General features: G+C 41.2%; 1 protein-coding gene across 9 annotated transcripts in view; it reads right to left on the bottom strand.

Moving 5' to 3' along the window:
• Nucleotides 1-15,955, bottom strand: part of FOXP1 (forkhead box P1) — a 578,556-nt gene that overhangs the window by 81,027 nt on the left and 481,574 nt on the right. For 7 of the 9 annotated variants that reach the window (XM_081071680.1, XM_081071679.1, XM_081071678.1 and 4 more), the window contains 3 exons: nucleotides 10,994-11,131; nucleotides 9,915-10,001; nucleotides 4,481-4,634 (listed from right to left, as the gene is read on the bottom strand). In XM_081071680.1, the coding sequence (XP_080927806.1) occupies nucleotides 4,481-4,634; nucleotides 9,915-10,001; nucleotides 10,994-11,131 (379 nt within the window). The remainder of the gene's footprint in view (nucleotides 1-4,480; nucleotides 4,635-9,914; nucleotides 10,002-10,993; nucleotides 11,132-15,955) is intronic. The other 2 variants (XM_081071682.1, XM_081071685.1) reach the window with 1 other exon arrangement.

Genomic DNA, 15,955 nt, shown 5'->3' with positions numbered 1-15,955 from the left:
GTGGCATGCCTCTATAGCCCAGGATTTCCAAATTCTACTTCAATGCAGATTCCAATGCACAAGTGTACAGAAGAAAAATATTCTAAATGGCAACTAACAACAACTGCAGCTTCTTTTGAAAGGACACCTGAAAGAAATCACAAACCCTGTACATCATAAGGCAATTCCACATTAAACCTGGACGTCTGGATTACAGTTCATTGTTTCAATCAACTGTAACACAGCTCTCCTGGAAAGCCTGTCATTTTCTTACTATATAGCAGAAATTGAAACAGGCATGTTTCTTACCAAATCCAAGGTATTGAATTAAAAAAAAAAAAAAAGCTGTGTGCATTATATTCATTTGAAACACATAATAAAAAATGCCAAGGTCTAAATTTAATTTATTTTTGTCATTTAGAATACAATGGATAGATAATCATCTCAACGTGATCAGCCAAACATCTTTACTTTGCTAAACTGTTAAAGATTTTAATTACGCCAGCATTGGAGAGCACTGGTCTAATGAGGCGATGGACTCCAGAGAATCCGAGTGGTTAAGAACTGTGAAATGAGTCTGATAGGAATTTTTTATATTCACCGTGGATCGTTTGCATATCAAAGAGGAGTAAATTATTGCACAGCAGACCAATAACCTTCTCCGCCTTTCTGAGAGGAGCGTTAACAAAAACAGTTGGTCTCTCCTTACGGTTCTCCACGAAAATGTTCAAATGCTCAAGTGTTTGCAATTAATATATATTATAAAGGAGGCTTCAAATGATACATTAAGTGGTCAGATATTCTTAGAACGCATCCTCAACAGCCAAGTCGGTTTTTTTCCTTCCTTCATAAAAATCAAATGCCAATTATATTTTGATGGATTTTGTCTCAAATGAGCATTTAGTTATTAGGCATATTCAATTATTACTTGTCCCTCAAAATTAAACCTCGGGGGCAAATTAAACAAAGGGAAAGGTCAGTACAGCATCCTGTGTCCGGTTTTGCTGCATCTGGGCTATTATTTTCAAACACCTTGTGAAGTGACATGTGGGATGTGTTTGCAGCTAACAGGCCTGCCACTGATGTCTGCACACCAACAATTACCTGTGAATATGGCTGACCCTCTGACCACTGTTTACTCAGTTGAAACAATAGTGAATAGCCTTGTCTGTTGATGATAGCATATTGATATAAAGCCACAGAAGTCAACACCTATTTTTATTTTCTAGGGAGTAAATACACTGGAAAAGAACAAGTTGCCTATTTTTCAACTCACACTAACTGATTTCTGGGTCAGCGGCATGAGAGGTGAGAAGACTGGAGGAACGCGATTCTAACAACTGTGTTAACACTTTCCCTCCAAGAAAGGCAGAACTTCGAAGCCATTTAAAAACTAAGCTGTGTATCCAGCAAATACAGACAAGAGACAGAGGTCCTGTTACACCTACTGAACACACTCACTCTCTTCTCCTTTGATTCCAGTGGGCTGGCTGATCGTTTCATCATCCAAGTGGAGAAACAGTAAATAAAGGAGTCACTGACTGACAACAGGTGGATTTCCGGGTCCAATTTCAATCTGATCATTTCACTTCCAGATATTCTCATGAGATTTGGAAGGAAGCAGTCAAATCAGTGCTACGCCTTGTTAGTGATGTCAAACTGCTAGTTCCACTAATGCTACCCACCAGCGATGCTGGTATTTCACAGACAAGGTCTCAAGATAGAATTAAGGCCATAAAACGTAAGCTAGCCACTCAACAGACTAAATGGATATCAAATTTCCAGAAAGCTTGCATTTTTCCCCAAATGGTAGATAGGAAGAATCGTATTGAGTTAAGTAAATCCACTTACAGGTACATAACCAAGCATGGAATTTTCTCATATCTATAGCTTACTCTTACAAATTAACAGGTCAGAATGATATTGAAAGTGTTTTTTCTATATGGAATTACTGGTGCTGGGAAGGGTCTGATGATTAAAGAGACCAAGGTGAAACACAGGTATATTAATTATGTAAAACAGAGAAAAGGCCATATAATAACCTTACAAACCACAAAAATATGCCTTCAACTCATGACCTTCAGGGGAGAAAAGGCCTTCAAAACATTACTCTCCATCTATTCCTATGCTTTGATATTTACATACATGTTTAAGGTAATGTAGCCAAGGTCACGAACAGGTATGTAAAAGAATTCCTGGTGATTATATCATGAAGTGGGCATTACCAGCCTTTTTAACACACAAGCCCTGTGCCGTGCTACCTTTCTTTTTTCCAGGATAACCAGCCCCTTCGTTATAAAAGAAAATGCAGACACAGGTTTAAAAAATGTATGTGGTGGGGACAGTTGACAGATCACTCAGTGTTCATAGAACTCAATTTCACAACCCCAGGTATCACTGGCTCAAAGACAAACAGAGTTGATCAACCTTTTTCTGTCCTTGTACATGCATACCCAGGTGACCATGCTCAGGCAAGCAGAAAGTTGATTTAAACCTCATAATGACATCAGTTTTAAGCCATCATCTCTCTGATGTGTGTGTGTGTGTGTGTGTGTATAGTGTTGTAGACCAAGATGACTGAATTCTCAAGCCACTTTGGGCGAGGGGGCAGGGGAGACAGAACCAAGCTCCCGATTCCACAAAAGATGGCAATGGCATTGCTTATTCATGTCACTGCAAGACCCTGATGTGAAATCCCCATAATATTTACATTTATGCATCTTAGGCACACATAAAGGTATCCTTTAGATTTTAAATATGCGTCTTCCTAATGTTGTTGGGACTAATAGTTAGCACACACTGCTACGCATATCAATCAATGCCTTGGCTAGTGAATTACCTACTGGTGTCTCTGATATGTTACTGCAGAGATTACACTTCATGCATCACCACATTCATTTCTTTCACATTACACATGAGCTTGTCTTGTCACTGCCCAATTGCCCCCTTTTGGACAGCTTAACGGATGTACTACAACAATGAACCTTAGTGAGCAAGCTAGCAGTGGAGGCTCCAGCGGTGGGAAGAGGAGAGAGGCCCGAGTCCAGGGCGTGCGTCAGGACAGCCCGCAGTGTTTCCAACGAGAAACCTGCACTGTAACCAATGCGTGTTGTGACGTTCTGCAGCACGAGGGTGCAGGAGCCGCCGTGCCATTCTCCAGTGCTGCTCAATTATCACATGTCCTATTCGGACAGTAACGGAAATGCTGATTATGCATTAAGCAGTTGAGCAGTCGTGGCAGAAAGGGTGGAGGGGAGAGAGGAGTTAAAGGAAAAAGCCCTGGTCTCAACATGAAAAATAAAACAAAAACACACGGAACCCCCACATGGGACAGGAATTGGACGTGGTGGACTCAAGAGAACATTCATCTGTTGTCATGCCTCACTGGCTCCACCCGACGCCAAGCATCATGGAACGAGTGACCATGCCTCACGCACATGCAGGGGAAAGGAGGGCCCCCATTTTCAACCCTCTTCAGGAGGCAGCTACCCCAGACCCCAAGGGCTCCAGCTACCAGCCTTCACAGGGCATTACGCATCTATCCAAATGGAATAGCACTGAAAGGACTGGGGCCGGGAGGAGAGAATGCAACCTGCTGTAGTACGCACTGCACAGGGATACTATTTCAAAGGCCAGCAGGACACTTCTTCTTTCCTTCCTTTCCTCCCTTCTGGTTCTGAATCTGCATTCACGTCACACACGTCACACACGTGAAACGTCAGGTTGCTTAAACCAGGAGGAGTAAGGACAGCTAGCATACTCACTTGTTTCTCGTGTCCAGCACCCCCTGGAATAACGTCAATGGCTTTTCAAAAGAAATTTTTAAATCCATGAACTCTTGTTATTGTTCAAAGAACCGCAGTTTTTGAAGAAGAGCTAGAGATGGAAACACTACCGGTTCTGATGAGTATAGAACTACCCTGCTCCAAAAATCAGTGGTCCGATGAAGGTAAAAAACAAAGAAAGAGAGAAAGCCCTACAAAAAACAACTTTGGTTTTTGTAACAGAAAGGGTTTACTCTTAGTTGTTTACAGAAAAATAAACCTGAATCTATCTCTAGATATTAAAAGGGCCATGTATAAAGCATTACTCAGATTTAAAACAGAACGTTACATGATATAAAATACAGCTTAAAAATGGTCTGAAGAAAACTACCAAGGAAATTCATTTGTGATTCCAGACTGAAAACGCTAGGAGATCCCATTAAAATGCTCCGGAAATCAAAGTGGCATTGCTTTCTCTTAGTCTGAGAATGTGCAGCACTGGGACCACGCCGCTAGGCTAAGCCTTCCATCACCTCTGTCGTCATTTTGGCATCAACGAGCACTTCAGTTTCGACAAAGGTCTATCATTATCACCTCATCCAGCTGTTCTCTAAGTTTGTATGTGCATGTTTTAGAGGGGCAGTTTCCTGAATGCTGAGCTGGCATACACCACGAGACACCCCCCACCTCTGCCCACAGTACCACAGAGTGGTGCCTTCTGTATAATCAACACCTACCTTGGGCAAGGGGTTGGAGGGGAAGGGCAGGCTGCCCTGGCTGAATCGTTAGGAGGCCTTGGCGCTGCAAAGACAGGACGTGCTGCTGCTGTAACTGTTGCATCTGGAGAAGCTGCTGCTGAAAAGCCAACTGCTGGGTGGCCACCTGCTGCTGCTGTAAGAAATCAGGAAGGAAAAAAAAAGGAGATGGTCATGTCCCACGGAAGGTTACAACACGGATGTCTGAAAACGCATCGTCATCGCCAAAGATGGACAATGGTCACCGGAATTGAGTGGAGAGCTCGGTGTCAAGCCTGGTGTCAAGGGGACAGAACACATCACCTCTGAAGAGAGGTGAGGGGTAGAAGCATTACCTTTCTGCAGTCTGCTCTCACAGAAAAATAATGCATCCATCAAGTCAGCCTTTCCCACAGTCTGAAAGGCCTGAGTTTTTGTAGTCAAGAGGTGAACTTGTAGACTTTGAGATTTTTAATTCTAACAATAGGAAGAAGACTGCAGCACTCTAGTCGGGAGGGATCTGAACTCTGAAACTCTGAGGTGTGAAAGAACAAGCTGCCTTCCACCCGCCTGCACTGGAGAAGCTTCTAACTACTCTGTTTATCACTTCTGACATAAATAAATGAGGAAAAATCAGACCTTTGAAGAAGAAAAACTTCATCTAATATTGTTAATTAGCCATGACAAACGATGAAATAACATTGTAAATCTTTCATAGAAAGAGCTACTAGGTTTTAATTACACACATTCATAATTTAGCAAACAACATCATACTCAACTGTGAGTGTTTAATAGGAGGACACTAAGCTGCACACGCCTTTACTTGGCTGGAGTTTCACAAACCCCTAGGTCTGCTTGTTAGCCCTTCTTCCCCACGGGCTTTGTTCTTGAAAAGAAGGGGCTTTACAATTTGATAAATATCTTTTTGTTGATTGGACAATGACAGGAGGAAAACTTCTGTTGTGTAAAACATCAATACATCATTCCAGTGTTTAGCAGACCTTGCTCCAGCCAAAAAAATTAATGTAGATTTCCTCAGTAATTATCTGAGTGATAGAAAGATAATACAGTGCAGTAGTACAATAAATAGAAGGAAATTATCTAATATCCTTAATCTGCTAGGAATCAAATCGAGGTGGAGGTCTTAGCCACATCACGGCTAACAATTATGAAAGGAAAATTAACCCTTCCCAAACTATAGCCCCAGAAAGGTTCTTTAAGAAAAGAACAAGATCTTTTTGCCTAATTCTGAACATTAATTCAAAACATCAGAGACTTTTGCAACTAAAAGGACTACACAGCCCTTTCAGAGCTTCTAATAACTGTACAAACAACTGCATTCACTTAACCCAACACATGACCTTGATCTGATACATCCATAAAACGGTATGTGGATCAGGACCTTCTGCTGCAAAGTTCAAAGGAAGAGAAAAATAGTGGTTTCCTTTTGGTCTTCATGTAGTTTATTTTACAGTGAAAACCATCATTCTCATATTAACAACCAATTTCAGACTTACTACCATGCCACTGAGAAAGTTAATTGAGTTTCACTCCAAAAAACAAATTCTATACCACTAACAACAAAAATTTAAATAAATTTAAATGAAAAGCCAGTGTTTTCATTTTAAGAACAGCATGCATAAAATGATCCAATTGTTTTCACCCCTTCCCAAGTTATCACATTAATGTAAAACCCAATGATAGTTATATTCATGTCAAAATGATTTTTCACTTCTTCAACAGATATTAATTCACAACATTTTAAAAAAGGGGGGAAGGAAAAGAAAAAAAGAACCCCAATACAATTAAAAAAATCAGGGAATTAGCTCTTCTTGAAGAAGAAAATAATGGGGGAGGGGGCACTGGAGCTTAGGGAGGGTGTTTCCTGTCTTACTGTAAATGAAATGTTTAAAAATTGTGTATTTATATAAAATGACTGATGGCTTTTCTGTTGTCTCTGTGGCCATCCCTAGGAAAAGCTCATGAAAGCTGTCCATGTTTGAAAAGCCAGGATATAAAAGTATACAAGGCCCATTGTCCAAAGAAAGAATTTAAAAGCAACAGTGGTTGCCAAACTGCTCCCCACCCAGTTACCAAACACAGGATACGAGCCCATTTGTTTACTTCTCACAATTGAATGCACACAAAAAAGGTCTCCATGCAGCCCCCTCAACAGGTCAGCAGTCAGTGTTAAAATGCTCTAATGCCCTGACAAACCTTGCATTTCGGAGCCCCTCCCCGGTGCTGCAGCCCAAGGTCTGTTTTCCTTTCTTTGGCTCCTCCCTACTGCCTAACAAACTGTCATAACTGCCTGGGACAAACGGCCCTTTTCAAACAACCAACTCAGCCTACCTCACCAGTACAGGATGAGATCTTTTTTTGTGGCTTGACTTACTATTACTCCTGCCTTCTAATTTTCCACACCGTGCTGTCAAATATTAAAGGGCAGTCGCTTAAATACGTAGCTAGATGTAAGGGGCTACAGAGTTATCCATCTCCTATGGAAGGTCGTAGGTCAAACTCAAAGTGGAGCCTAACTTTCTTAAGAAAACATCTTTGAGGCAACTTTAGGATAAAAGCGAGTGAAAGTTCATGGTTCTGGCCAAAGATCAAGAGTCTTACTGCAGCGGTAATCAAAAAAGGGAAAAGGGGGGCAGGGGGACCTGACAATTCAAAATTATGAGCCACTAATGACTCGGGATTCAGTAAATTAATATACTTGTTCCATCTGTCAACATCCAAGTTCAAACCTTGTGAAAGTCATAACCACCAGTCCACATCATGAAACTGCTACCATGTGACTCTATTTCATTGTAGCACAAAAGGACCACCACCTGAATGATAATTTCAGGAGACTACGCCCTACTTCAGGAAAATAAGGATCTCTTCATCGTCTACCACAGGTCTCAGCCAAATCCATGAGCACCACGAACACATCGTGGGATCCAAGGAGACCTGCTCACCGGTCTGCTCTCCCCAGGACGTTACGGCAGCTTATGTCATGGATCACCTTGGCCTTGGAGATGGAGGGCGAAGTGTGACCACAGCAAACCCAGGGCACCGGAGATGCTAAAATGCTATGGCAATGCCTCACTTTCTCCTCGTTCAGACACAAAGTATTCCCTTCTCTTCCCCACCTCCCTTCCCAAACTCAGACCCCACCAGTGTCTTTGCATGCTGAGATGCCCCCTTTCTGACAGCAGCAATTTGGGAGCGTTAACTTTTATCCTTCCTTCTGCTGCGTAACTGTCCCCTTCACGTTTCTTTATCTGCCCTCAGAGCGCATCTGAACTTTCATGTTCTCCCAGCATGCAGACGAGCATTCCAAACTATGTGTAACAGACCAAGTAAGAGGTTAATAAGAAGTGGCAACAGAAAGGAAAAACACCATCCCTGGTAACTGATAAGAATGACAGTGGCAGCCCTTTTTTGTTTGTCTTCAAATATAGAGTTAAAGATCTTTAAAAAACTAAATTTTGATGCCTTTGAAAAGAAAGAAGCACAAAATAACAACAGGGGGTTATTGCCTGTGAGCCACAGGGGAGAAACTCCATAATTCTTATTCTCCCTTTTGAAGGCTGTTAGAAATCTGATTCAAAAAAGCAACAGCAGAAGGGGAAACCTCTTGAGGCTGTAACCATTTCCTGTGATCATGCATAATGTGCTTCCAAAGTGGGTTTTTACCAATTCTGTTGATCAATTGCACCTCCTTCATATCCCTTCTTTTTTCTGCTGTGTTTACATCTGATGTGACTCAATGACAAGCACTGTCTGAGACTGTGAAACAGGCCTGTCATGTTGATTTATGGGCGCATCAAACCACAACTTGTCCAAACTGAAGCTCGCAGTTCATTAATTAGAGAGTTGTGACTTTGAAGTCAGCTTTCAGACTGTGGTTTTTAACATTTGGCTTAATTTATATGCTCTTGAATGTGGATCTCTAAGGAAAAAACTGAAATTCCCTTCTTGTCTTTGAACTTCTTTTGACCGCACAATAATCATTTCTTTGTCCAGAGTGATGCCTGCAATCCCAGAGTCATTAACGCGCATTGAACTGCCACTGATGAGTAAGCCCCACTGAATTAGAAAAACAGCCAGCAAAACAAAGCTGAGAGCCTTCTGCACAGTGATATCTCACAATTACATGCCTTTCCTCCCTGTGCCATTTCCATTTTAATTACTGTTAGTCCTTTAGATTTACATTTTAGACACTTTTTAATCTGTTCCTTTTTTATTATAGCAGCACCCGGTAGCACGCCACTGTACTTAGGTTGTGTCAGCATTTTCATTAAAACACCCCCCCCCCCGCTTTACCCCAAAACTGCCCCTACTCTACAGGGGCTTATAGCCAGCCTGCTGGATATAAGGACTCCAGGGTGAAAACTTGGCCAGGCGTAGAACATGTACCCCATCTGGATGAGGGAGGAGCCAGCAAAGGGGAATGGTGGGGTCATTCCCAGGGTATAAAATCAGTGCTTCCCAGTCTGCACTCTCGTGAACACACCTTCCCAACCAGGGAAAGTGGCCACCTGTGTAGGGCAGGGACGGAGGCGTTAAATTGGACTGTGAGCTGCCATTCCAAGGAGGACACTTAAATGAAAAGAATTTCAGTCACTGTACAAATATGAGGAAGTAAGTTCCATCGGATCACTTTGGAATGGGTAAAGATGTCATGATAATGCACAAAGATCCTCCCCCAAAATGACTACGCCTCACCCACAAGGAATTGTACAGAAAGTGACATGGAACCTCCCCTGGGAAGGCCTTACCATTTAGGGAGCTAATACTGTCCTTTGAATGGGTAGAGTGGCATATGCAATAACTGTGTGCACTTACAAAGTAGTGTGCACACAGCAGCTGTTGGAATACAGTATTCTTTGTCAGGGAAACACAAATAATCCAAGCTGGAAACTTCTCTAACCTTAACTCCTGCCATTGCATACATGACTATAGCAGTGACAATGTACAACTTGCAGGAAGAGGCTGAACTGAGATGGGGGTGTTTCATGTTGCTCTAACTTGTTTTGTTCGTCCAACCTCACGAGAGATTATTCTTCCAAAGGAGAAGGCCAGCACCACACACCCAAGCTCTCTGAGCTGGAAAAAAGAATCAAGTATATGTCCACATCAAATTCGACTGAGAGCACCTTACTTCCCCCAGGTACATACTGCAAAAGCAGCCCTGAAGGACCTGCCCAGAGCCCCCTGACTGCGCTCACACAGTATACCTGCAGTGGTCTTACAAAGTGTATGCCCACAAACAAATGGAACCCAGAAAAATCTGAGCAAAACAGGACAATAACTCTCAGTCTGAAAGCTGAGAACCGATAGAGTCAGTTCAGTTGTGCAATCATTTAAAAGATGAATGACAGTTTAATAGCCACTAGATACTCCTCTGGGATCTGTGGTTTGAGAGTAAAATATGTATTGTCGGTACCTCTTTAGGCTGTTTTCCAGCATGTTGTTGTAAAAGTTGAAGCTGCAACTGTTCCTGTTGTTTTTTATAAAACTCTTGAAGCTGCTGCTGCAAAGTAAAGAGAGCACAGTAAGTAATAGGGCAGCGCCCATCCACCCTCATTCTGGTGCCGTACACAAACTGGGATTTGAAAAATAGCACCCTTTTATCTGTAATGGCCTGAACTTTAGTTTGAAACTCAACAACAAACTTCAGCGAAAACTAACTGTTCTTGGCATTATTGTTTGAAAAGTAATCCCCAAAATGAATGGATGAAAACCATACCATTTTCCACACAAACTAATTAAAATAAGGCAAGGGATAAACTTTGTACAACAAAGCCAAATGCCCTTGCTGAGAGTCTGGTGAATCTCTACTGCGGAACGTGCACGTGCTTTCTACATGCAGGGCTGGGCAGAACCGAGGGTTGTCTAGCGTGTCCATCAGCAGCGTGGGTAGCCAGTCTCCTCTGCATTGTGTCCCCTCCACTTCACCCAGCAACTTGAGCCACTACAGGACCTAGTCTCATCTTTTCCATATAGGTGTCTATGAAGTGTGGAGATTAGGACCCCATGTCGCAATGGCAGACAGAAGTTCATTTCAGCATCAGCATCCATGAAAGAAATTAAATCAACTCTGGACCTTACAATTTGCCAATCCCAAAATGCTTCTTTATGTTTAAAAGAAGAATTCTGTAGGCATCTGGGTTGAAATGGGGACTGCACGCATTGTCACATTTAAACCTGCTCCCACCGTGCTCCCGTTTTGCTTTGATTCACACCACTTGGAAGCCTCTGGGCTTACCAAATAAAAGAGCGGAAAGCCACACAAGCCTAAAAGATCTTATGTCTACCAAGTCCAATTACCGCCATAATCTTGGTCCGTCGGGTACTTTCCAGGCCCAAACCCCAGTCGCTGTGGCAGGGCCTGCCTCTCAGGGAGGCAAGTGCAGTGATTTTGTGGGCCGGGTGTGCGCACTGCGCCACCTGCCCGCCCCACCCCCTCTGTGGGAGTTCTGAGTGGTGAGGGCCCTGGGTTGGACGAGGAGGAAGGACAGTTACCTGTTGAAGCATGAGGGCTTGCTGCTGCTGGAGGAGGACCTGGAGCTGCTGAGGGCTCAGGACTTGTTGCTGGAGGATCTGCTGCATTTGTTGGGGAGTGATAACTTGAGGTGTCATCATAGCCACTGACACGGGGACCTAGGACGTTAACACAGAGTCAGTAGGAGGCCAGGAAGCTGCCTGCATGCAGCCTAGCCTCCCAGGTTCAGTGGCTGCGGGTCAGCAGCCCGCTCCAGGAATGGACCGATTTCTCACACACACTGTGTTTATCCAGAGGGGATGTGGCAACAAATCCTTTTTAATCTATTATGGAGATAATTTTAAATAAAGAAAAACATTAAAAAAAAATAACCTTGCAACACTGACGCATGTTCCGACAGCCTTGCAAGCAAGCAAGCACTAAAAACTTAACAAATATTGCCTGGAGTCGGATTGGAATGGTTCTAATTCTTGTTAAGAATGAACTGTCAGTCACCATGAGCTGTAGGAAGTTCCTACAAACTTGAATCTCGTTTTAGAAAAGGTAAAAGGAACCAGGACCCTCGCAGCTGACCCACTTCCTCTGTGGACTGTGATTTTAGGGACAATCAAGGAACGCTCAGTCCTGTGCATAACAGAAACTTGGGTGCACCTTCCAAACTTAAACAGACTCCCTTCCTAGGATGCCTTCTACCCTTCCTTATTCACCCAGCATACAGATGTCTCAGTTCTTTCCTATTATGTGTGATACCATTAAAAGCCGCTTTCCATGACATTTCAGTGACAAACAGCTCCAGTGATGAACCTGATAGCATTTCATATTTGCAACTGTTAACACGTTTCTGCACGGGCATCTCTGCAAGGAACCTGCACACAGTATCTGAAAGGATGATGTCTTGTTCAGATAAAACACTGACATTAAAATGACAGGCTGTCTTGGCCAAGGTTACACAAATTGTATTCAAGCGGATACCTAATGACAATGCTATGAATTCTGCAAGCTTTCTAGAATGTAATTTAGCTATTCAAAATAATCACTGCACTTGTGTTTAATTTGCAGACTACATGAGAACCATTTTGTCAGTCCCCGTAATACAAGAAGACTATTTCATGAAAAATCACCCCCCCCCCAAATAAAAAGATAAGGAAAGAAAAAAACAATGAAAGAAAAGACAAAACCTGTATGTCTTCTAACAGTAATATTTAAGCATCTTACTTTTCTTTGGTTTCTAATCAAACATGTGACAGCAAGAAGCAGTAAAGGATATACTTTGTTAAAAAGGATCTGCTGTCATCTCATGTGTTACAATAAAAGGTAATAACATGTTTTGCACTTTGCCTGTGTGCCACTTAAAAAAAAATTCCGGCACACAATAGCTGATCAGAAGATAAAAGAATTTAAAAATCTTTTAGGGGAGCAGTAAGCAAAAGCGAGAAATGCAGTATTAATTTTATGTAACATAATGTCTTAATATGCAGTTTATCTTGACTTTTTCACATGATTTGTCCTGTCATTTGCATAGCGAGCTCTCATTCCTAATTTCACAGTCATTATGCACTGATGTCCCGATTTCTCGGCATCACTAATTTTGATGAACTAAAAATGGTTCCTGAAGGTCAGATTCATGTACAGCGAATACCCTCCACTATTGTCACAAGCATGTTTGCGCGTGGGGATGTTTATATGCAAGTTTCCCATTGTTTGGAAAACACTATGTAGAACATTTGAAAAATTTCATTAACCCAACTCTGGAAGGTCATCAATGAATTCTTTCTACTACGGTGGCCTTTTTCAAGTGTAGATGTAGATATACTGTAATTTAAAACAGATGGGAATGTCTGAATATTTTTATATGCAAAAAGGGACAGATGTATATGAATAGATAAATTATCCTTTTAGAAAGACACTTTTTGCAGCATGAAATATCCCAATGGTTAGAACAGTGAACTTTGCATTCAATCTAGGGCAAACACCAAGAAGACATCATCAAAACACCTAACCGTTTATAAATTAATTCCAGTTAGTCTACTTTGTCTTTATACAGAAGAAACATTGTATTTTTCAGTATGTATTGGGTGCCAATCACTATCTTTTGAGCTGTTAAAGCCAACATATCACAATAGAAGTTGACTTTTCTTTGAGAGTTGCATCACCATACAGGGAGGCTTGATTAAGCAAACAAAAGAACCATGTTTAAGGTTTCATTTTCCTCTGTGTTTCTTGGATAATGTACAATAAAAACATTCTTGAGCCAAATTTCTGATAGTGATGAACAGGAAAACAGACAGGAATAGGGTGGTGTAAGATCTAAGCTGGTGATGAACACGAAATTAACAGTGTTCTAACAGAAACCATCATAGAAACAATCTCTTGGTTGTGATTTTTAAAAGAATTATGGAAAGCCTATGCTAGAAAGGGGTACAAGAGAACTTTTGGTGGGGGGTGGAAATACCCCCTATCTTGACTGAGGTAGTGGTCTCACAGATGTATACAATTGCCCAAATTCTCCCAACTGTACACTTAAAATGAGTGCATGTTATGGTATGTAAATTATACTTTAATAAAATTAATTTTAAAAGTTTAAAAAAAGGACTGACAAATATAGGTAATTTTTAAACCCTTACACGCAGCCAATAGTTTAAATCTTTTCTTTCCCATAGCTATTTATTCAACTTTCGTACTCATGTTATAGGATAGAAAAATGAGTCTCCCCTTCTTTTGCCTTTGGACATTCTGATGAAGGTGCTGATGAGATTTAAAACGCTGAAAGTCACAGGCACAGCCAAAGGAAGGAAAGAGGCAAGAGGCCTGAGTAATCCTGCAGCCAGTGATCGGTCTCTGAATAATTAGAAGTGGGTATCATGTCCTGACAGCCTCGACTCTGCTTTCACTATCTGAAACCACATTTTCACACCAGTTAGCTCTGAGCCTCCAAAGTGGGCTCGAGCTTAATTTATAAATGTGATAAAACTGAGAATTCCACAACATGTCATGAAAATAGATTATGGAAAGCTTTAACAAACATATCCAAGTGGACAGAAACTACAGTGGGCTAGAGGAGAAAAAAGAAAAAAGGAGCATCGTTTAAGGCTTTAAATAGTTAAGAATTATAGCCTAGGTATCCACTCCCGTAACTCCTAACACCGAGTTTTCAGGTGGCTAGTCCCCACTCACACTGGGACTCAAAGGGCATGCAGTACCAGCGAGAGGCTATTACAGCCCCCACTTTATTGCCCATTACGACTGAGGTCATTAGCGGCAAGACTGATCGTCCTGGTCTTAACCTATTGATGAGCGTAACTGCTATCATTTAATCCTGTGTTGAATGTCTGGAAAGCAGCTAAAGGCACACAAGAGAGAGTGCTTTAGCATTGAGAATACGGCCAAAGCTGAGAAATTACACTTTGATTCATAAAATCTAGCCAGTGGTTTAAATCAATAGTATTTAAAACAGTCATGTGAGTTTTTAACTACAGTGCTCTGATATTTATGGGTCCCTCTTTGAGAGTATTCACTCAAAACTAAACTTTTTCCCCCCGGATTCTATGCCATCTCCCTTACCTTCCTTGAGAAAAAAAACATTAATTTCTGATGTTTTGCGTGCTGCAGGGCTCATGCCTTAACTGGCAGTTCAAACTATTTCTTGATTTCTTTCTCAAATGACAATTTAAATATAATGCAAAAAAAATTATATCCCCGATACTGTAACTACCTTAACTGTCTGAGTATATAGATACGAGTATGTTTTATGAGTTAACAATGAATCATAGAAGGCAATTTATGAAGAACTAGAATGATTCTGTCTAGCTGCCTTCAGGGATCAGAAATTCAAATTAAACTTCTGGCAGACATTTAAAGAATGCTAGCATACAAAACTGAATTTAAAAAATACACACCCAGTTAACACACTTTAGTTGAGTTTCAAGAGGAAATTGTGAATTCACACACACGCACACACACACTGCATGACAGATACTGTTGACTGATACCAACTGGGTGTGGCCGATCCCAGGTGCATGTACACCTGCCTCCTGAATGGCAGAATTACAGCTGTGCTCGGGCCATCGGATGCTGCTAGTACGGGTCTGCTGCTGCCTTAACACAGCAACTAGCATGTCCTTAGCCCTAATAAGCACTGTTACAAGCACATCCACTGCTGTGTAAATTTTGCCTGATAACAGTTTTCTTTTACTTCAAAATGACTTCATGTCATATGAAAACTAGAAGACTAGTAAAATGATATGCCTTATCATTACCAACGGGAAAAGGTAGGTGACAGGAAGGGGGAAAGAAAATCTAAAAATCAAACAAATAAAAACACCCATAGAAACAACACTTATTTCTAATCCAGGAGACAATTGGAGGAATTGGGTGGGAGGGGAGATGACTATATAAATACTGAAAATAACACGTGATCATTTTTTTGCTTTCTCTTTAGTTTACACTCACGTTAACTACAAGTGAATACTGCCCAGTATAACCACACGTCAATTTTGTACATCAGCCTCTTCTTATAATCGGTGTGTACAAATAATAAAACTGAGAAGATAAAATATTTTAAATCATTTTATTTCTATTAATCTGGGTTAATAATTTAGAAACTATTTTTCATCTCTGGTTATGAACTACATGCATGTCTCAGGAAACCTGAGTCCCTTATAGACTTCATGCTGTATCTAGATGATACCTGATCAGGTCAGCAGTGTTACCTCGTTCATCACATATTAAGAGCAAAACAAATTAGGCTTCAGCACATGAAAACAAAACCAAAGAAAAGGGCTCCATTAAAAAAAAAAAAAAAAAAAAAAAAACTACGCCAAATTTCATATAATTATATAGAAGCTAGCCTGTGTAGAAGAAAATAAACACTACCACTGCTGCCCCCGCGAAAGAAAACAGTTTTTGTAATTACAAAGCCAGTGGATATAACTGATATATTGGCAAACAGAAAAGTTAAGAAGTGTCTATCCATTCCCCATGGT

Source organism: Rhinolophus hipposideros (assembly GCF_964194185.1).
Source record: "Rhinolophus hipposideros genome assembly, chromosome: 14".
Taxonomy (NCBI): Eukaryota; Metazoa; Chordata; class Mammalia; order Chiroptera; family Rhinolophidae; genus Rhinolophus; species Rhinolophus hipposideros.
The sequence above is the reverse complement of the archived record's forward strand: the minus strand, read 5'-3'. Positions and strand labels throughout refer to the sequence as shown.